At 41.2% G+C, this 23,371-nt stretch overlaps 1 protein-coding gene across 1 annotated transcript in view; it reads left to right on the top strand.

The window, feature by feature from the left end:
- Positions 1-23,371, top strand: part of LOC139171797 (uncharacterized) — a 72,164-nt gene that overhangs the window by 3,293 nt on the left and 45,500 nt on the right. The window contains exons 3-12 of the mRNA XM_070760230.1: positions 687-901; positions 5,396-5,499; positions 7,070-7,185; positions 7,883-8,032; positions 9,880-10,091; positions 13,721-13,806; positions 16,038-16,168; positions 18,340-18,486; positions 20,648-20,838; positions 22,864-22,946. Coding sequence (XP_070616331.1) covers positions 687-901; positions 5,396-5,499; positions 7,070-7,185; positions 7,883-8,032; positions 9,880-10,091; positions 13,721-13,806; positions 16,038-16,168; positions 18,340-18,486; positions 20,648-20,838; positions 22,864-22,946 — 1,435 coding nt within the window. The remainder of the gene's footprint in view (positions 1-686; positions 902-5,395; positions 5,500-7,069; positions 7,186-7,882; positions 8,033-9,879; positions 10,092-13,720; positions 13,807-16,037; positions 16,169-18,339; positions 18,487-20,647; positions 20,839-22,863; positions 22,947-23,371) is intronic.

Below are 23,371 nucleotides of genomic sequence, written 5' to 3'. Positions count from 1 at the left end.
GAAGAATATCTGTTGCAGTTTCGTCAGGAATCTTGTGTGCTGGACTTTGTTGCTTTTTCACACCTTTGAAACCAAAGTAGAGCAGTGTGTGTGTGTGTGTGTGTGTGTGTGTCTCCCTTCGTTGGAAGAAGAAGGGGTGTGAAGTTTCTCCACAGCTGTTGGCTAAGTACTTAATGACTGCTTAAGGGACATTGTACAAACTATCTGGTTGTTTTGGGAAGAGTGCTCTTTGCAATACAAAAAGAGTGCTTAGTTTATTTTGACTTTTGGGATAAAGAACATTGTTTTGAATTTTCAAACGTGTGTGTGTCTGAAATTTGTATCCTTGAATTTTCGGGAGGCTCCTGTCAGAGAGACTGGCAGAACAATGTACATCCGCCATCTTGTCTCCTCTCTCAAGGAGAACAGGTCCGAGGGATATTTTTTTCAACTGGTGGGTGACACAAGGGGACTCTGGCAGTTGTTTTCCCGAAGTTATTTCACACCAGATGTGTGAGTGAGTGACACAGACCTGGCTGGGCAAGACGTGTCAGCCTTGAGGCACTTCGGTCATGAATGGGAGGAAGGCCTCCCCCGACTTCCAACCATTCTCCATGTCCTCTGAATTCACCATCGATTGAGACCCTCTCCCCACCATTTCCCCCTGAGGCTGCAATTTCTCTTCCATTCTCGTGTCTCCTCCCCAGATTGTGAACTCTACCCTAATTTCCAATCGAGCGAAGACAACCATAATGCGAGCTTTGTGGGATGAGAAACTCAGAAACGAAGATCGCTTCAACGAGACGGCCTTCGTGACCTCCTGGTTCCAGAAAAGGCTCCGGCCTTTCCTCTCGGGAATTTCGCCAGAGATGCTCCAGTGCCTTCACAATGAGACCATGCAGTGTGAGCAGTACCAGGCCATGTATGTGGTGGGACCATTAACCTTTTCTTCAGTCATGGCTTTTCAATTATTCCCAGGGTTGCATAACACCCGTTAGCATGTCTAACAGAGAGGAATATTGTCAATTCTCAAACTTCAGTTATTTTGAAAATTTGATTTTCCTATAGGCAGCAAATAATAGCTGCCTGAATATTAAGTGTACAGTGTTCCCTCGATTTTTGCCGGGGATGCGTTCCGAGACCACCCGCGAAAGTCGAATTTCTGCAAAGTAGAGATGCGGAAGTAAATACACCATTTTTGGCTATGAACAGTATCACAAGCCTTCCCTTAACACTTTAAACCCCTAAATTACCATTTCCCATTCCCTTAACAACCAGTTACTCACCATTATTACTGGTACTCACCTTTGAATAAGACACTTAGTGATTCTGATATTTATAAACATAATTATTTATTAACAATAGTTATTATTTTTGTTATTTATCTGCAAAAATTATTAGTTTGGCGATGATGTATGACGTCATCGGGCAGGAAAAACCGTGGTATAGAAAAAAATCTGCGAAGTATTTTTTAATTAATATTTTTTAAAAAACCGTGGTATAGACTATTTGCAAAGTTCGAACCCGCGAAAATCGAGGGAACATTGTATAACATTTGTATGCAAATAAATGTTTACATTTATATGCAAATTTTTCATTTTAACCCCAGCATTAACTTTCCAACTCTACAAAGGCAGTGTTGAATTGCAACAACAAATTTTCAACAACAACTTGCATCAGTTCAGGCCATGTGTACATCCGTCTTTTTTATCCATTTAGTAAAGAGTTTCTTAATTTTGAGAACTTCTACTTATGTGCACCACAGTTGCTAAGATATCACTAATTGGGGAATCCTGAGAATTGGAATTCATATATCTGACACCCTCACTCAAGGTCATGAAGCAAGGCTGTAGTCTGTGCTGAATATTTTTGTGATGTTCTCCAGAACTTTTTAAAGAAATATTTCTATCTCTTCCTATCTAGTGCATCTAACAAGCATATTATTGGGAAATTATCCCTCAAAATCAAACATTCAGAAATTAGCAATACAGCGACCCCTCATTTTTCACGGGGGATGCGTTCCAAGACCATCTGTGAAAAATTAATTTCCGTGAAGTAGAGGAAAGATAATTTTTTATGTATTTAACGAGTATTTGACCTTTAAAGCCCTACATGGCATTGGGCCAGAATACATCCGGAACTGCCTTCTACTGCACGAATCCCAGCGGCTGATAAGGTCCCACAGAGTTGGCCTTCTCCGGGTCCCGTCGACCAAACAATATCGTTTGGCGGGCCCCAGGGGAAGAGCCTTCTTTGTGGCGGCCCCGGCCCTCTGGAATCAACTCCCCCCAGAGATTAGAACCGCCCCCACCCTCCTTGTCTTTCGCAAATTACTCAAGACCCACCTTTATCGCCAGGCATGGGGGAGTTAAGATATTTCTTCCCCCTAGGCCATTACAAGTTATGCATGGTATGTTTGTGTGTATGTTTGGTTTTTATAATAAGGGTTTTTAGTTGTTTTATTAATTGGATTGTTACATGCTGTTTTTATCATTGTTGTTAGCCACCCCGGGGCGGCATACAAAATCCAATAAATAATAATAATAATAATTTGGAATTTTAAAACCCACTCTTTGCATTAAGCAGTCATTCTATAATGTTTCTCAGTTGGAACTACATGTGATATCCTACCAGTTTCTTTAATAGTAGTACGGTAGAAGAATTTTATGTATTTTTAATGGATTTAAGCCCCCTTTGAAAACCCGTGAAATAGCGAATCCGCGAAAGATGAAGCGTGGAGTAGTGAGGGATTCCTGTAATGCTTCTCTCATTTGAATTCTTTGTTAGGTATAAAGAAAGGGTGTATTAAATAAGGAAATTGAGACGTTTCCTCTAAGACCTCTGACTCAGCCATAGCTCATAGGTGTATTTGCAAGTTATAGGTGACCTATGGAATAGCTGCTTTGCTCTGATTTGATCAGCCTTTGTTTTAGAATAGAATAGAATTTTATTGGCCAAGTGTGATTGGACACACAAGGAATTTGTCTTGGTGCAGATGCTCTCAGCGTACATAAAATAAAATATACATTTGTCAAGAATCATGTGGTACAACACTTAATGATTGTCATAGGGGTCAAATAAGCAATGAAGAAGCAATATTAATAAAATCTTAGGATATAAGCAACAAGTTACAGTCATACAGTCAACATGGGAGGAAATGGGTGATAGGAATGATGAGAAAAACTAGTAGAATAGAAGTGCAGATTTAGTAGAAAGTCTGACAGTGTTGAGGGAATTATTTGTTGAGTAGAGTGATGGCGTTTGGAAAAAACCTGTTCTTATGTCTTGGTGTGCAGTGCTCTGTAGCGACGTTTTGAGGATAGGAGTTGAAACAGTTTGTGTCCTGGATGTGAGGGGTCAGTAAATATTTTCCCCGCCCTCTTTTTGACTCATGCAGTATACAGGTCCTCAACGGAAGGCAGGTTGGCAGCAATTGCTTTTTCTGCAGTTCTGATATATAGATATATAGGTACTACCTGTTTCTGGTAGTAGAACTGACACCTATCATATTAATTTTCTGACAAGTATAAATGATCTAGTGGTTTTTCATTATATTATTACTGTTGTTGTTGTAACTGTGTTTTTGCTCTTTTATTTATTTATTTATTTATTTATTTATTTATTTATTTATTTATTTATTAGATTTGTATGCCGCCCCTCTCCGAAGACTCGGGGCGGCTAACAACAATAAAAAAGACAATGAAAACAAATCTAATATTAAAAATAATCTAAAAATACGCAATTTAAAGAACCACTCATACATACAAGCATACCATGTATAAATTCTATAAGCCTAGGGGGAAGTGAAATTTCAATTCCCCCATGCCTGATGACAGAGGTGGGTTTTAAGGAGCTTGCGAAAGGCAAGGAGGGTGGGGGCAACTCTGATATCTGGGGGGAGCTGGTTCCAGCGGGTCGGGGCCGCCACAGAGAAGGCTCTTCTCCTGGGTCCCACCAAATGACATTGCTTAGTCGATGGGACCCGGAGAAGGCCAACTCTGTGGGACCTAACCGGTCGCTGGGATTCGTGCGGCAGAAGGCGGTCCCAGAGATATTCTGGTCTGATGCCATGAAGGGCTTTATAGGTCATAACCAACACTTTGAATTGTGACCGGAAATTGATCGGCAACCAATGCAGACAGCGGAGTGTTGGTGTAACACGGGCATATCTTGGGAAGCCCATGATTGCTCTTGCAGCTGCATTCTGCACGATCTGAAGTTTCCGAACACTTTTCAGAGGTAGCCCCATGTAGAGAGCATTACAGTAGTCGAACCTCGAGGTGATGAGGGCATGAGTGACTGTGAGCAGTGAGTCCCAGTCCAGATAGGGCCGCAACTGGTACACCAGGCGAACCTGGGCAAATGCCCCCCTTTCTTCCAATGCAGTGGGGAATGACTCTGCAATAAGAAAGAAGCTTTGTCTTTTGCTAGCTCTTCTAATCGGAGGGCTGCTAGGATTTGTTTGGAACTTGAACAAGTTGGTTTTGCTTGGGTCCAGAGAGAAGCAAAGCTTCAAGGAGACCGTTTTGGAGGATTTAGAGCCCAGTTTGAAACGGTTGGGCATTGTTCTTTAGAAGTAAGATGGTCCCCATAGCTCAAGCTTCTCCAAACTGGTGCCCTCTGGATATTTTGGGAGTGCAGTTGCCAGAATTCCAACCCAAGTTGGGGAAAGCCCACTGATGACACATGAAGGACCCCAGCTTGGATTAGGCTAGTCCTACAAAGCAGAAAATATTTAATGCCCGGAAGCAAGGAAATTTTGCACTAGAACTCAGATCTGGCTGGAAGAAATATTGGAATATAAATTAGAAACAAAAACAGAAATGTATTTCTTAGGAATAATCAGAGGTCAACACAGCAAAGAAGATTATTATTTAATAACACATATATACTACCATCAGCAAGATTGGCATTCGCACAAAATTGGAACCAAGAAAAGACACCAAATGAAGAGATGGTGATTAAGAACATGTTAGACTGCGCTAAATTAAGTAAATTAACGTATGAATTACAGGATAAACAAAATAAGAACTACTACAGAGTGTGGGAGAAACTGTATAACTGGATAAGTAAAAAAAAACAAGAAAAGGAATTAGTATTAAGGAAATATAATAATAATAATAATAATAATAATAATATTAATAATAATAATAATAATAATTTATTGGATTTGTATGCTGCCCCTCTCCGTAGACTCATATAATGTAAAAAAAACCAGAATTGTAAAATATTAATTATTATGCATATAGATAAGTATAAATGTTTAATGTTGTTTGTATGTTTGTTGATATAAAATAAAAAAAAGAAAAAAGAAAAAAATTAATTTTGCTTCAGAAAATTCCCCCCCCCCCTTCCCTTTTATCCTGGTCTTCATTTTTCTTGCTTCACTTTTCCAAAACATGTTTCTTTTTCTCAGCGTTAAAGGATTAGATGCAGAATTTATGAAGATGAATCATCGCATCCAGTATGAAGTTTTCCACTCGTTCCAACTTCCTTATTTAAGGGGCTTGAATGCTAATGGTAAGAGAACAATGGTATATGCTTGGGTGTGGTCTCTTGGTGGTTCATCTGAAGTACACTCCAGTGTAGTTTCTGGGCTGGGCCAAATTCTGGGCAATTGCAAGTTAATCTAGGGCCTTTATTTTCCTACTCCTGGTGGGAGGGGGCAGGGGAACTAATCCCCCTGGAGTTCTAAATAAAAGGATGAAACAATCAGAATATACAATGAAAAAGCAATATTCCCAGGCCCTCTAGAACAGTGTTTTTCAACCAGTGTGCCGTGGCACACTAGTGTGCCGCGAGACATGGTCAGGTGTGCCGTGAAAAAGGAAGCTCAGGTTCTGGTCTCGCAACATTTTGCTGAGAGAGAGAGTGAGAGAGAGAGAGAGAGAGAAAGAAAGAGAGAGAAAGAGAGTGTGTGTGAGAGAGAAAGCAAGAGAGAGAAAGAAAAGAGAAAGAAAGCAAGCAAGAGAAAGCAAGAATGAGAGAGAAAGAAAGCAAGAGAGAGAGAGAAAAGGAGAGGAAGGGCGAGAGAGAGAGAGAGAGAAATGAACAAAAAGGGAAGGAAAAAAGAGAAATGAGAAAATGATTGAGACAGAGAATGAGAAGAAAGAGAGAGAAACAAAAGAGAGGGAGAAGTGACTCTTGATTTAAAGCATATGATAAAAAGCACCCAAAGAATAAGAGAGAGAAAAAACCCAGCCCTCACCTGTTTTTGGAAATGGTTCAAGAGTGTGTATATACACACACACACACATACACACACACACGGGTGGGGAGGAGACAGGGATGGAAAAAGAGAGGAGAGTGTCTTGGGGTGTCATTTTGTGTCATTTTGGTTGGTGGTGTGCCCCAGGATTTTGTAAATGTAAAAAATGTGCCGTGGCTCAAAAAAGGTTGAAAATCACTGCTCTAGAACATTGTTTCCCAACCTTGGCAACTTGAAGATATTTGGACTTCAACTCCCAGAATTCCCCAGCCAGCGAATTCTGGGAGTTGAAGTCCACATATCTTCAAGGTGTTAAGGTTGGGAAACACTGCTCAAGAATGTTGGCCACAACTATTATTCATTTAATATTTACTTAATTATAAAATTTGCTTGCCTCCCATCTTGTATCCAATGACTCTGGGCAGCTAACATAAAGTCTGATGCAAAGGTCACTCTTTCATTCAATATTGTTTGTAATTTGGTGGGAATCTGTGGTTCTCCTTCTCTTCCCACAGAGTTTCTCCATAGACCGAGTGCAGGGAACCCTCAGCCCCCCCGCTGATTGGTCATCTGGAGCACCTGGGGTGGAGCAAGGGGGACAATAGAATCGAACTCCACCCCTTTTATGAATGGGGCTTCAGCAAGTCCATCTTGATTTCACCTACTTCATTTTGCCTGACTCTGTAGTACCATCACCCAAAACATTACCCTTAGACTGTCCACTGTTGACCTCTCCCGATTCCTAAGAGGTCAGTAAGGGGTGTGCATAAGTGCACCAGCATGCCTTCCGTCCCTGTCCTAATGTTTCTCTCTTACTAGCACTGTGTATACAAACATTGTTTCTTTATAAACTAATCTAATTGCCATCTGTTTAATTGGCAGGATCAACTTGCACAAAGGACCTCAACAGCACCTCATGGCTATTGGACAATTTTGCACGTTTCAGTCGATACGCCAAGTATCAAGAATTTATTTCTCTGAATTCCAGGTTCAGTGGTGTAAGTAGTTGATTCAGTCTTTCTTTCTTTCTTTCTTTCTTTCTTTCTTTCTTCCTTCCTTCCTTCCTTCCTTCATTCATTCATTCATTCATTCATTCATTCAATTTTTATGCCGCCCTTCTCCTTAGACTCAGGGCGGGTTACAACATGTTAGCAATAGCACTTTTTAACAGAGCCAGAATATTGCCCCCAAAATCCGGGTCTTCACTTTACCCACCTTGGAAGGATGGAAGGCTGAGTCAACCTTGAGCCGGTGATGAGATTGAACCGCTGACCTTCAGATCTACAGTCAGCTTTATAGGGAGGGAGGGGTACTAAATACTTCTTGGCTAGTTAGGTTTCCTAAGTCTTACTGTATTTGATCATCTTTGATGTGTATCAAACATTTCTTTCTTTTTGCATTGTTTTTTGGTGACGTTTATAGACATTTATTTCATATTATTGTGATCAATAATATGAATCCATTATAACATCAATCCATTATATGGTATGTTTGTATGTATGTATGTTTGGTTTTTATATATTAAGGGGTTTTAATTTGCTTTTAGTATTGGATTTTATTGTATATTGTATTATATGCTGTTGTGAGCCGCCCCGAGTCTTTGGAGAGGGGCAGCATACAAATCTAATAAATAATAATAATAATAATAATAAAAAGTTCTCATCTTTCCACTGACTTGCCTGCTTTCCTTCACAGTTGGTTGTTCTCAAGAAATTAACCGCCAGGCAACTTGCAGAGTTTTCTGCCAGTGATGGAGCTCTGAAGACCCCCAAAGAGGTGGAGAGTGTGATGCAGCTCATAACAGCAGCTACCCTGACAGAATACATGCACGAATTCAGCAGACAGGTATGGGAGGAGACCAGGTGGCGTTACAGTTTATGATGTGCTTGCAACCATTAAGGCACCATTCAGTTATGTTGATTTTGCAATTCACTCAAATCTTTCTGGTTTGCAAGATGTACTGAACCACAATCTATTGCCCAGGTTCGCCTGGTGCACCAGTTGCAGCCCTAACATTAGAACACCATCTTTCAGCTGTGGCGAGGAGGGCGTTTGCACAGGTTCGCCTGGTGCACCAGTTGCAGCCCTATCTGGACAGGGAGTCATTGCTCACAGTCGCTCACGCCCTCATCACCTTGAGGTTCGACTACTGCAACACTCTCTACATGGGGCTACCTTTGAAGAGTGTTCGGAAACTCCAGATCGTGCAGAACGCAGCCGCGAGAGCTATTGTGGGGCTACCTAGATTTGCCCACATCTCTCCAACACTGTGCGACCTGCACTGGCTGCTGATCAGTTTCGGGTCACAATTCAAAGTGTTGATTATGACCTATAAAGCCCTACATGGCATCAGACCAGAATACCTCTGGACTCGCCTTCTGCCGCATGAATCCCAGCGACCGATAAGGTCCCACAGAGTTGGCCTTCCCTGGGTCCCGTCGACTAAACAATGTCATCTGGTGGGACCAGGGGAAGAGCCTTCTCTGTGGTGGCCCTGTCCCTCTGGAATCAACTCTCCCCGCCTCGCCTTTCATAAGTTGTTGAAAACTCACCTTTGTAGCCAGGCATGGGGAAATTGACATATTCCCCAACTATCCTGGTTTGTGTATGGTTTGATTGGATTGTGTGATTATTTTACTATAGGGGTTTTTTAATTGTTTTTTAAATATTGGATTTGTAGACTGTTTATTATTGTTGTGAGCTGCCCCGAGTCTTTGGAGAGGGGCGGCATACAAATCTAAATAATAATAATAATAATAATAATAATAATAATAATAATAATAACAACAATAATGATAATAATAATAATAAGAACAACAACAACAAAACAACAACAACAACAAAACAACAACAACAACAATAACAATAACAATAATAATAATTATTATTTTTATTATTTTTATTTAAACACATGGGGCTAAAATGTGACTGACAATTTTGTGGTTGCCACTAGGCTCCACAAACCATGTATAAGCAAGACTTATTTTGGGAGGAGATGGAAACACTGCATTAACATTGGATTAGAAGATAGATAAAATTAACGGGCTGGATGAGATGAAGATTGCCTCATGGGATTGGGTCCTTGTAATTGACACGGAAAATAAGTAATTGGAAGCCATCTTATGCAAATATAATTCAAATAAAATTTTCAAATAAAAGAATTAGTTACTGATTCTTAGCCTACAGGCTCATCTCCCAGTGTCCTGTGTGACTCAAAGATGTGTCATTAAATATGGGTGTGGGCACACACAAACGAGTGGGATAATGCACACATTTGGTATTTTGGCACCCAAGGAAAAGAAGGTTTGTCATCACTGGGCTTCCTTGAATTAGGGGTTTGTTTGTTTATTATTATTCCTCTTAGATCTCTTCTGACTCTGTTATTCTGTCATTCTTCCAATGAGTATTATAGCCCAGATGAAGTGAGGAGGAGATACACTGGTCAGAGTTTGTTGGTAGGATGTGACTTTTATTCTAAGGCAGTTTCAGATGGAAGAAACGGAAGTGGATCCACCAAGGAAAATCCTTGGATCCTCAGGCATATCAGGCCCAATTGCAAAGCTTTTGTCAAGCTCTCATCTGATTGTCAGAGAGTCCACCTGGTGCCCAAACATCTAATTTCTATTCTCATCTAGTCCCTTTCTCAAGAAACAATGCAATAATTCAGTCCCATTTTCTGCTTGATTTTCAAGGAGAACGTTAGCCTGTCGAAAGAGGTCCAAGCCAGCCTCCTGGGAGGCGTTCTGGTGGCAGCCCAGCCCATCCTTCGAAAGGCAGAGGACGTGGAATGGACACTCTGGATGACGCAATACCTCCCCAAATTGATATCGGGAATAAACGGTTCACTTCTTCCACTCTTATTTGAGGATCTGGAAACTAGAAATTGTTCTGCTGTCAATGCTGTGTATGAGCTCTATTACTTACTTACAATTATTTCATTTCAATAAGTTCTTTCATTCTGCTATTTTAAGTAGTATATTAATTGTTATTGTTATAGATAGTCATTTCATATTTCATATGTCATATATCACATATCACTCTCTCTCTCTGTCTGTCTCTCTCTCTCTCTCTCTCTCTCACACACACACCTACCTACTTCCTGGATTTATAAAGCTGTCCAACTAAAAATGCAACTTTACCAGTAGTGAGTTCTAAAATCCTTTACTATTGGCTTGCTCATGTGTGCATGTGACTCTACTGCACATGTGCAGAAGCACCCTGCGCGGGTAGGCGGAGTCTCCCACTGCTGGCGCTATGGGTGCGTAGAACCAGGACAAACTGGGAGTAACCAACCACTGGGGTTTACTAGTTTTAGTAAATATATCTTATTTTATTATGTTATGATATGTTATTACAGACCGGAGAGTACAGGAGATACGAGACAATTGGCTTTCCTAAGAGATTCACAGCTAAGAGGGATTATTTTTTTTCTGGGCTTTATATTCCTTGTAGCTTTATTTATTTATTTATTAGAGTTGAAAGGGACCTTGCAGGTCATCTAGTCCAACCCCCTGCTCAAGTAGGAAACCCTACACCACCTCAGCCAGATGGCAGTCTAGTTTCCTTTTGAATGTGTCGAGTGATGGGGCATTTACAACCTCCGCCGGCAGGCCGTTCCACTGGTTGATTGCTCTCACTGTCAGGAAGTTCCTCTTTATTTCCATGTTGAATCTCTCCTTGGTCAGTTTCCATCCGTTGCTCCTGGTCTGGCCCTGTGGTGCCCTGGAAAATAGTGTGACCCCCCCTCCTCTCTGTGGCAACCCCTGAAGCACCTGTATACTGCTATCATGTCCGCTCTGGCCCTCCTTTTTGCTAAACTATCCTTGCCCAGTTCCAGCAACCTCTCTTCGTATGTCTTGGTTTCCAGTCCCTTTATCATCTTGGTTGCTCTCTTCTGCACCCTGTCCAGAATTTCTATGTCCTTTTTGTAGTGAGGTGACCAGAATTGAATGCAGTACTCCAGGTGCTGTCTTACTAGGACGTTATATAGTGGTACAGTGATACCTCGTCTTACAAACGCCTCGTCATACAAACTTTTCGAGATACAAACCCAGGGTTTAAGATTTTTTTGCCTCTTCTTACAAATTATTTTCACCTTACAAACCCACCACCACCATTGGGATGCCCTGCCTCTGGACTTCCATTGCCAGTGAAGGACCCATTTTTGCTCTGTGGGATTCCCCTGAGGATCCCCTCTGGACTTCTGTGTTTTCGCGATGCTGCAGGGGAATCCTAGCATCACAAAAACGAGCGCTTTGCTGGCAACGGAAGTCCGGAGGTGGGGATTCCCAGCAAGGGGAGCCTCAGTGAAATTGCAGCAGCGCAAAAACACAGAAGTCCGGAGGTGGGGTTTCCCATGGAAGGGAGCCTCAGGGGAATCCCAGCAGCGCAAAAACAGGCGCTTTGGCTGGCAAAAGGGGTGAATTTTGGGCTTGCATGCAATAATCGCTTTTCCATTGATTCCTATGGGAAACATTGTTTCGTCTTACAAACTTTTCACCTTAAGAACCTTGACCTGGAACCAATTAAGTTTGTAAGACAAGGTATCACTGGATTAGTATGTCCCTAATCTTGGAGTGTATCCCTCTGTTGATGCAGCTTAAGATTGTGTTGTTTTTTTAGCCACCGCTGCACATTGCTGGCTCATATTATGTTGGTTATCCACCAAGACTTCAACGTCTCTTTCACAGTTGTTATTGTTAAGTGTAGTTTCTTCCAGTTTGTATGAGTGTCTTGGGTTTTTCTTGCCTAGGTGTAGGACTTTGCTTTTCTTGACATTGAACTTCATTTTGTTAGTTAGGGCCCATAGTGTTAGTCTGTCCAGATCATTCTGTATTTTGAGCCTATTCTCCAGGGTTTTGGTTACCCCAGCCAGCTTGGTGTCATCTGCAAATTTGATTAGCTCCTCCTCTATTCCCTTGTCTAGGTCATTAATGAAAATTTTGAAGAGCACAGGGCCCAGGACTGAATCCTATGGTACCCTGCTGCCTACCCTTTTCTCGTTATAAATTGGAGCCATTGAGGACAACTCGTTGGGTGTGGTTGGTCAGCCAACTGTTTTTTGTTTTTTGTTTATTTTATAAATATAACATACAAGAAAAAAGAAAAGACATACATAAAGACATACACATACAACATTTGGGAAATGAAAGTTTCCCCACTTTTTAGGTGTTTGATCAGAGAATTTTACTTCTTCCACATAGTATTAATTTTTCAATTCTTTTATTCGACGTGTTGCTTTGCGTAGATTTTTATTTATTTCTTTGTTGCTCTTTTCTTTAGCCAATCATAAAATTTTGCCCATATTTTATAGTAATCTGATTCTTCTTTTCCCTCTAATCTTTTAGATAACCTGTCCATCTCCGCACAGTCTAGTATCTTTTTAATTATTATATTTTCTTCCGGTAGTTTGTCTATTTTCCATTGTTGGGCATATACTATTCTGGCAGCTGTTAGTATATGTATAATTAGGTATCTTACCTCTTTTTCTATTTTTTTAATTAAAAATACCCAATAAATATAATTCTGTTTTTTCCCCCCAATTTCTTCATTTACTATTTCCTTTAACCGATTTGTTATTTTATTCCAGAAATTTTTTGCCTGTGTGCATGTCCACCATTGGTGGTAGAACATGCCTTTTTCTTTTTTGCACTTCCAGCATAATGGAGAGGTTTTTGGGAACATTTTTGATAGTCTTTCTGGCAATAGGTGCCACCTGTAAAACATTTTTAATTGGTTTTCCTTGAATGCAGTCGATTTTGTCATCCGCCAATTGTTAGTCCATAATTTTTCCCATTTTTCTAATTCAATTGTGTAGCCAAAATTCATTCCCCAGCTTATCATATTCTCCTTTACAATTTCCACTTCTGTCTCATAACGGATCAAAAATTTATATATTTTACCGATTAATTTTTCAACATTTTTAATAGTGTCCTGTCCAATTCACCCCTCCCTATCAGAAAACCATATTCCTTTTTATCTTTTTGATATGCATCTTTTAATTGTAGGTACGTCCACCAATATAATGATATGAGGTTTGGCATGATTTGTCCCTGATAAATCCATGTTGGCTGCTGGTTATTATCATGTTTGTTTCTAGGTAGTGGCAAAGCTGTTTTTTGATTATTTTTTCCCAGTATTTTTCCAGGTATAGATGTCAGACTAATTGGTTTGTAGTTGCATGGATCTGGGGTTTCCTCCCCCCACTTTTTATAGATGGGGACTACATTGGCTCATTTCCAATCTTCCAGTAGCTCTCCTGTGTTCCAGGATTTTTGGTAGATAAGGACTAGAGGTTCCACAATGGTGTCAGACAGTTCTTTTAGGATTCTGGGGTATAATCCATCTCATCCTGGTGATTTGTACTCATTGAAGTTCTCATAAGTGGTCCCTTACTGGACAAGAGTTGCACAACACACTCAGGCCTAAGCTAGAACTTCATGGCACCTGTCTGTCTTGCAGATCATCCCTTTGTGAGCACTTTGCATTCGTTCTGAATGGTTGGGACTAATAATACTTTTTTCTGTATTACAGAGTAACTCTGTTAAACGGCTCTTTTGGTCAATTTGGCAATGCTACCCAACAGAAAGTTTTTGAAGCCATCCTTAGGGTGATCTCAGGTAACTTGCAACCAGGTAGTCCCACTGCTTTGAGCTGCTCCAAGCAAAAGGTTGTTATGCTGCATTTTGGATGGAGGGGGAAGAACAATAGAGACTCCAGGTAAAAGTCGAAAAATTAGAATATTGCTGGGGTGACACAGCAGGTAGAGTGCTTTACTGCAGGCCACTGAAGCTGACTGTAGATCTGTAGGTCAGCGGTTCAAATCTCATCACCAGGGCAAGGTTCACTCAGCCTTCCACCCTTTCAAGGTGGGTAAAATGAGGACCAGGATTGTGGGGGCAATAGGCTGGCTCTATTAAAAAGTGCTATTGCTAACATGTTGTAAGCCGCCCTGAGTCTAAGGAGAAGGACGGCATAAAAATCGAATAAATAAACAAACAAACAAACAAATAAAAGTTCATTTATTTCAGTAATGCAACTTAAAAGATGAAACTAATATATGAGAGAGACTCGTTACATGCAAAGCAAGATAGTTCAATCCTTGATTTGTCATAATTGGGATGATTATGGGGTACAGCTCACAAAAACCCCAAATCCACCATCTCAGAAAATTAGTTGGGGGAAAGATCAGAAGCAACATGAGAAAATATTATTTTACTGAAAGACAGTGATGGGCTCCTATGGGAAAGGTCAGGAATGCAGTTCAGGTAGCAAAATTTAGAGCTCCACCCCAGAGCACTCTATTTGCACTGAAAGATGTTGAAACAAAATGCATAAGCCATGCCCACAGTGTGGTAGTAAATATTTTGGTAGCCCATCACTGCTGAAAGAGTAGTTGATCCTTGGAAGAAATTTCTAGCAGACGTGGTTGGTAAATCCACAGTAACTGAATTTCAACATGCCTGGGATAAACATATATCCACCCTGTTGTGTTTGGGCCTGGGCCAGCCGTTGCTCCCACAGAGGGGAGAGACGTGGCACAAAGTGAATGTGAAAGCCTGGCTGACAGCCAGGAAGATGTGGCAGATAGCCAGGAGGATGAGGCCACTGGGGCACAGGATTCAGCAGACAGCCCAGGGGATTTGGCCTGCAGTCCCTCAGACAGTCTTTCCTCCCTGAGTTCTTCTGCAGATCAATATATTGATCTACGTAGCCGAAGAGCTATGCAAAGAAGGGATCGCTTTAAGGAGTATTACAAATCATTATAGGAGCACCTGGGCTGGGTGTGGTTCCCTTAATGAGGGCTAAAGGGATAAAAGGGAACAAAGGCCAAGGCAAACTGTGGCTGTTTATCTGTGTTGTTTTGTGGTTCCTGCTTCGAAGTTTCTGTGACGTTGGAGTTTACAACCCAGCTTTTTCAGACAAGTGGGAGGTGAAAACTCTGGGACTTGCTGTTTGCTTCAAAGATTCAAAAGGACTCCTGAAACGTCTTTGCTCATTCCAGGTTGTCTTTGTTTGATTTTCCCTGTGTTTTTTGTATGCGGCTGAAGTAAGCCTTGCATTGTTTTCAGACATTAAGAACTGTTTTTTGAGTAAGCTATTTTTGTTTATCTAATACAAGTTTGCTGATTAGCAGAGCACGTGTGCGTTTGATTTCTTTTCCTTGGACTATTACGCATTGCCGCGCCAGTCAGGCAGAACACACCCTAAGATAAAATACAGGAAATAGTATAAGGGCAGACTAGATGGATCATGAGGTCTTTTTCTGCCATCAATCTTCTATGTTTCTAACTATCTTGCTTTGCATGTAATGAGTCTCTTTCATATATTAGTTTTACCATTAGGTTGCATTACTGAAATAAACCTTTGCATGATATTCTGATTTTTCGAGTTTCACCTGTATAAAGGGCGAAGGACACTTTCACAAGAACCCCATTCGGCTGATGGGGTTAGATATCTTTGGAACGCCCTCTTCCCCCATGTCTACATCTGTCTGCCTTTAGATCCTCCAACAATGCTCAGAGATTTGATTGACCTTTTACAGAGTTCTTATAACGATTGTTAAAATGATAAATGATAAAATGACATAAAAGGAACTTCACACGATCAACAATGTTTTAAATAAATGTCAGTATGATTATTACTAAGGATGCAGGCTTTGCTTTCATCCTCCGTAAAAGCAATGTTTAAATCTTAAGTATACATTTTTAATTTTGGAAAAATCAAGCTTGATGTTTCAAATATTAAACATCCTGATAATGTTTTTACTTGAGAAATTTAAAAATTGTCAAATGATCTTACCTGATTTTTATTGAAATATTTTTTGTTCTTGCTTCCTTGACTCCTTCAGCCTCCTCTCTTCGATGCTATGTTTCAAACACCAATTTTTGGATGTTTCTAGAAAAGACATTTCAAAGTTTTATTGACTTCCTGACTTTGAAGGATCTGGAAACTTTAATTCCCTCCTCTGACCTCCAAAAGGTATTTTTGCTATTTACTGGCATCAAAATTGTATCTAATTATTCATGCAGATTTTTTTTCTCTTCCTAAAAATTAGGAAGAAAATAATAATAATAATAATAATAATAATAATAATAATAACAATAACAATAACAATAATAATAAATAATTTTTTAGGTTTGTATGCCGCCCCTCTCCGGAGACTTCCTAATAATATTAGGGAGAATGATATTAGGAATAGTATTAGGAAGAAAAAGAATAATATAAAGCCCTACATAGCATAGGACCAGATTACCTCCGAGACCGCCTTCTGCCGCACGAATCCCAGTGTCCGGTCAGGTCCCACAGAGTTGGCCTCCTCAGGGTCCCGTCAGCCAGACAATGTCGCTTGGCAGCGCCTAGGGGAAGAGCCTTCTCTGTGGGGGGCCCGACTCTCTGGAATCAGCTCCCCCCGGAGATTCGCACTGCCCCCACCCTCCTTGCCTTCCGAAAAAGTTTAAAGACTCATCTTTGTCGCCAGGCCTGGGGTCATTAGATCTTTTCCCCTGACCAACTGAGGGTGTTTTATGGAATGAGTGATTATAAATTGGTTTAAATTATTTTTGAATTTTTAGTTTTTTTAATTACGTTAATTGGATTAGATGTACCACTATGTATGAATGGGATGGTATGCCTTGCTGTGTGAATGGGAATGAATGATTTTAAATATTATTAGAGTTTTTAAAGTTTTTAGCTATATTAATTGGATATTGTTTTGATATGTTGTGAGCTGCCCCGAGTTCTTGGAGAGGGATACAAATCAAATCAAATCAAATCAAATCAATTTTTTAAAAATATTTTTAAACTGTAATTTAGATTTGTTGTAAATTGTTTCACTTTGTTTCACTTTGTTGTGAGCCGCCCCGAGTCTGCGGAGAGGGGCGGCATACAAATCTAAATAATAAATAAATAATAAATAATAAATCAAATCAAATCAAATCAAATCAATAAATATTCCTACCTGTGTTGATCTATTAGCGGTGGCAGGAATTGATTGGCTGGCTTGTTGACTGAGCTTGAGGTTGTGGGCTAAGAGAGAAATAATGGCCCAAAGTCGCCCAGCTGGGCTTTCTTTCCTAAGCCAGAACTAGAAGTCACAGTCTCCTGGGTTCTGGCCCAGTTCCTTAACCACTAGCCCAAATTGGCTCTCAATCATTCGTGCAGGAATGAGCCATGAATTAGCCAACACTGGGGAATTGCATTCCGCACCACCAATTATCTGTTCTCATGTACAATCAGGGCATCAGTCCTTCGTAGAGGGGCGGCATACAAATCTAATAAATTATTATTATTATTATTATTATTATTGTTATTGTTGTTGTTGTTGTTGTTGTTATTATGGTCATTGTCATTGTCACTGTTGTCGTTGTCATTGCTATTATTATTATTATTATTATTATTATTATTATTATTATGTCAATACAACACAGCAAGCGAGATCACTATGCTGGATTTCGTATTTCATCACCAGTCGGGCGCTTCCCAAGCACCTAGGACTGCGTGATGTGGCAGCGAATTATGTTTGTCGATCCCAGTAAAGCGGCCTTTTGCAATTGACAGATGGAGATTTTGTCAATTCCGATGGTTTTCAAATGTCCGCTGAGATCCTTTGGCACTGCGCCCAGCGTACCAAGTACCACTGGGATCACTTTCACGGGCTTATGCCAGAGTCGTTGCAGCTCGATTTTTAGATCTTCGTATTTCACTAATTTCTGTAGCTGCTTCTCCTCAATTCTGCTGTCCCCTGGGATTGCGATGTCGATGATCCATACTTTCTTTTTCTCCACAATCAGGATGTCTGGTGTGTTATGCTTCCGAATTCGGTCAGTCTGAAGTCGGAAGTCCCACAGTAGTTTTGCTTGCTCATTTTCGACCACTTTTTCAGGCTTATGATCCCTCCAGTTCTTTGCCACTGGGAAATGGTAGTTCCGGCACAAGTTCCAGTGGATCATCTGTGCCACAGCATCATGTCTATGCTTGTAGTCAGTCTGTGCGATCTTTTTGCAGCAGCTGACTACAAGCATAGACTGATTGTTATTGTTATTGTTATTGTTATTGTTGTTGTTGTTGTTGTTGTTGTTGCTACCTTGCTATGGTAAGGAGCCTCCAGTCTGATCTGGATGACGATTTTCTATTCTTTTTCTCTTTTTCAGATTGTGAATACAGTCCCAGCAGATGATCTGGCTGACCTGTTTTCCAGGGAGGGATTCATTGATGATGATCCTTTCTTGACGGCTGTGTTAAAGATCTATAATAAAACTGGCTTATTTATTGACAGACTTAACCAGAAAAATATTATTGTAAGAAACAATTTTGGCTTATTTAAAAAAACCACTAAAAAGTGATGTTTCAGTATAATGGATGTACAGTATAAATATTATTATTGATTAGATTTAATATAGCTGCCCACTCCAGGGACCCTGGATAATTTACAGAATGTAATACTAAATTAAACCGTTACAAAAACAGCCATTTTAAAAGGCAGGCTGAACTAAAAACAGACAATAAAACAGATCTGGGACAACATTTAACAGAAAGGAACTGGAGTATTCCCACCCTGCTAAAGGTACCCAAAAGACGAAGGGGGGGGGGAGAGATGGGCAGTCTCTCAAGTAACCAGGTCTTATGCCATGAAAGCCTTTAAAGGGAAGTACAGTGGCACCTCTACTTAAGAATTTAATTCATTTCGTGACCAGGTTCTTAAGTAGAAACGTTCTTAAGTAGAAACAATTTTTCCCATAGGAATCAATGTAAAAGCAAATAATGCATGCAAAACCATTAGGAAAGGAATAAAAGCAATCAATGATTACTCTGTTAAAGAAACTAAAAAAAAGTATACTTACTAATATCTCTCTTCCTTTCCCCCCCTCTTTTAATATTATGCTTTACTTATGATATCTATATTTGAATGTACATAATTTAACGAAGTACATAGAGAAATGAATGATATATTTAGAATGTAACAGAAACGGATTAAGATCCGTAAAAACAGAACAAAAAATATGAGAAATATTCTTTTTAAAATCAATAAAGAAACTTTTTTAAAAAGGAAAGGAATAAAAGTTTGGAATTTGGGTGGGAGGAGGAGGAAGAAGAGGAGGAGGACAGTCGCTGCTGAAGGAAGAAGGTGAGGTGAGGTGAATTAAAAAAAAATCCAAAACTTTAAGGCTTAAAAAAAAAAGAGGGACTCTGAGGCAGCACCCAGAGAAAGGAAAACGTTCCGTTCACTCTGGGCTGCCCAGAGTGAAGGGAGCATTTCTTTTCTCTGGGCGCTGGCAGAGGTTTATTCCCTCTCCATGTGCCCAGAGAAAGGAAAATGCTTTGTTCGCTCTAGACTGCCAAAGCCTCCTTAAGTGCCACCGAAAGGCTCAGAAAAGCCTGAGATGGCTGGGATTAAAGGGGGAATGGCAGGAAACTGGCCGGGCCTTGGTGCCACTCACAAATTTCCTGGGAAATTTTCCGGGCTCGGGTTCTTAAGAAGAAAATGGTTCTTAAGTAGAGGCAAAAAAATCTTGAACACCCAGTTCTTATCTAGAAAAGTTCTTAAGTAGAGGCATTCTTAAGTAGAGGTACCAATGTACCAGCCCCTTGAATGGCACATCAGTGGCACATAGGCACAGCAGCCCATTGCTGCTCGCCCTGTTGCATTTGAACCAGCAATAGTTTCCATAACAGTCTTTCTCAACCTCAGTGCTGGCTAAATATTGAAGTTGCTGTGGTTGAGAAACCTTGTCGCAGGTGGCCTTGGAGGGCAGCCTCTTCCAAAACAGTGGCATCGTTCAACTGCCAAGTGACCAGGGCATGACTGACCACCTGCAAATCCTCCCAGTCAAGGAAAGGGCGGATTGGTTGCCGATCAATTTCCGGTCACAATTCAAAGTGTTGGTTATGACCTATAAAGCCCTTCATGGCATCGGACCAGAATATCTCCGGGACCGCCTTCTGCCGCACGAATCCCAGCGACCGGTTAGGTCCCACAGAGTTGGCCTTCTCCAGGTCCCATCAACTAAACAATGTCATTTGGCGGGACCCAGGAGAAGAGCCTTCTCTGTGGCGGCCCCGACCCTCTGGAACCAGCTCCCCCCAGATATCAGAGTTGCCTCCACCCTCCTTCCCTTTCGCAAGCTCCTTAAAACCCACCTCTGTCGTCAGGCATGGGGGAATTGAAATTTCCCTTCCCCCTAGGCTTATAGAATTTATACATGGTATGTTTGTATGTATGAGTGGTTCTTTAAATTGGGGTTTTTTAGATTATTTTTAATATTAGATTTGTTCACATTGTCTTTTTATTGTTGTTAGCCGCCCCGAGTCTTCGGAGAGGGGCGGCATACAAATCTAATAAATACAAATACAAATACAAATGCAGATGATGTACCCATATTGTTGTTTTTGGATTGTTCTCATCATCCCTGGTTAGATTTCTGGTACTCAGGTCTTAGTTCTGTGGCTTTCCTCCTGCAGGACATTCTTCCAAACAGCACCAAGGAGGCTCTTCTGGCTGGGCTCTGGCCTAGTGTGGTTTCTAGCAACGAAGCGGCTGCGGTGTCCTTGTGGCTGGACAGCCGCTTGGCTCATTCCTTCATGTTTCTTAATGGTGATATGTTGAACGCCAGTGAGACTTTGAACACCAGCTGTGGGACATTCCAAAAAATGTAAGTACATACAGTAATGGGTAGCTTATTTTGTGGGTGTGGCTTATTTTGTAGGTGTGGCTTGATGGTCATGGGAGTGGATAGGAGTGGCTTGATGGCCATGTGATCAGGTGGGAGTGGCTTGAACGATCATCATCGTTCAAGTGACCTGTTAAGTCCTCGACTTACAACCTCACCAGTGTCGCTCTCTGGGGTGACAATTTGCTTTGCGTTTCCCACGCTCTGCTTCCTGGATCGCCCCCTGCTTCAGGCTGGGTAGCTAGGTAAACGGGTGCCAATTAGCTGTTGAGAAAAGAGGGGGGAGGAAATGGCCCCCCTTCAACTCCTGCCATTGCTGGTCTCTCTGCTGCTTTCCGAGCTGACCATCTCACTGGGAGGGTGAGATGGTCAGCTGGAGCTGGGCACACAGCTTCATTTATGTTATTATTATTATTATTATTATTATTATTATTATTATTAATTGAATTTGTATGCCACCGCTCTCCGCAGACTTGGGGCGGCTAACAACAATGATAAAAAACAGCATGTAACAATCCAATTAATAAAACAACTAAAAACCCTTATTATAAAACCAAACATACACACAAACATACCATGCATAACTTGTAATGGCCTAGGGGGAAGGAATATCTTAACTCCCCCATGCCTGGCGATAAAGGTGGGTCTTGAGTAATTTGCGAAAGACAAGGAGGGTTGGGGCCGTTCTAATCTCTGGGGGGAGTTGATTCCAGAGGGCCGGGGCCGCCACAGAGAAGGCTCTTCCCCTGGGGCCCGCCAAACGACATTTTTTGGTCGATGGGACCTGGAGAAGGCCAACTCTGTGGGACCTTATCAGCCGCTGGGATTCGTGCGGTAGAAGGTGGTTCTGGATGTATTCTGGCCCAATGCCATATAGGGCTTTAAAGGTCATGACCAACACTTTGAATTGTGACTGGAAACCAATGAGCCTCCCCGAGTACTCGGAGAGGGGCAGCATACAAATCCAATAAATAAATAAATAAATTTCTGCTGGAGGAACTGCGTTTCACCCTGTCCTGCCTGCTGCCCACCCCTAAGTATGTAGCCATGTCTGTATGCTGACCTACCTCACTTTGGAACTCTCCGGCTGGATGGCATTGCCGTATCCAACTAATGGGAATTAGGGATGGAGGCGCCAGAGCTGGCCTTGGGGAACAGGTAGATCTAATTCAGAATAGGTCCCATAGAACTCTGTCTCATGTTCCGAACACCCCACTCTTTATCATTTAAAAAAAAGAAGAATTGCTTTCTGTTAGCAATTATATCTCAAGAAGGATATAATGGAACTGGAAAAGGTGCAAAAAAGGGCAACAAGAATGATCAAGGGAACGGAGCATCTCCCTTATGAAACCAGGTTGCAACACCTTGGTCTCTCCAGCCTTGAAAGATGGCGTTTAAGGGGTGACTTGATCGAAGTATATAAAATCATGCATGGGATAGAAAAGGTGGAGAGAGAAAAATTATTTTCTCTATCACACAATCCTAGGATGAGGGGCCCCTCCCTAAAGCTCATAGGTAAGAAGGTGAGGACAAATCAAGGAAATATTTCTTCACCCAGAGGGTCGTTGGTTTATGGAATTCCCTTCCAGAAGAGGTCGCAACAGCTGTCAGCCTTGATAGCTTCAAGGCAGGATTAGACAGATTCATGGATGCCAAGTGTATCATGGGTGGTTATTGAAACCGATGTCCATGTGCCGCCTCTATGTTGGTTGAGGCAGGCAGGATTCCCTTGAGTGCCATTTGTTGGGGGTCAAGGGAAAGGGAGGGTTTTGCCTTCTCTCTACTCAAGATCCCCATGGACAATTGGTGGGCCACTGTGGGACACAGAATGCTGGACTCGATGGGCTTTGGCCTGATTCAGCGTGGCTCTTCTTATGTTCTTATCTAATAGTTTGACTAAATAGTAATCAACTAGTAAAGTTAATGAATTTTCAAGAAAGAAGTCAGCTTCTCTGAGATGTTTTCTCTCTACTGGCCAATACTTTCCCCATATCTCTCTTTCTGCAGAGTGAGCAAACTAAATGACAGTATTGTGATGTTCAAAGATAAGGAAGAAGAAATGTACTTTTCCATCAAAGCTTATCTGACAGGTAAGGCCACGGAAAAAATCTTTCTGTTTCCTTTGCAAAAGGCGCTGCATGTAGAGCTGAAATAAGCCCAATGTCTGACCATACAATAGCTCACAGGTAACACCTTCCCAGATCAGAAGGTGGCACAAGGACCTTCACATCAGAATGAGGTCCATTCAGTCTGTACAAATCTTAAATGTAGTTTGAAATGGGTTGGCTTATAAAAGCAGAGGTCCGCTTAAGCTGGACTCGTCATGTGAACAGTTATGTCAAAACTCCTTCCCATAAAGCTTTAAAGGAGGAGGAAAAAGGTCACACATCTCATTCAAACTGCTTGCTGTGGTAGAAATCCCTTATTTATGCCTCCCTGGGACAGTGTGATACATCTGCCTTGGTCTCTTTTTTTAAAATTATTTTTTATTAATTTTTAACAAGTTTATATACAC

This window comes from Erythrolamprus reginae, chromosome 9 (genome assembly GCF_031021105.1).
Source record: "Erythrolamprus reginae isolate rEryReg1 chromosome 9, rEryReg1.hap1, whole genome shotgun sequence".
Lineage (NCBI taxonomy): Eukaryota > Metazoa > Chordata > Lepidosauria > Squamata > Dipsadidae > Erythrolamprus > Erythrolamprus reginae.
Note: the sequence above shows the minus strand (reverse complement) of the source record. Positions and strands in the feature narration are given on the sequence as shown.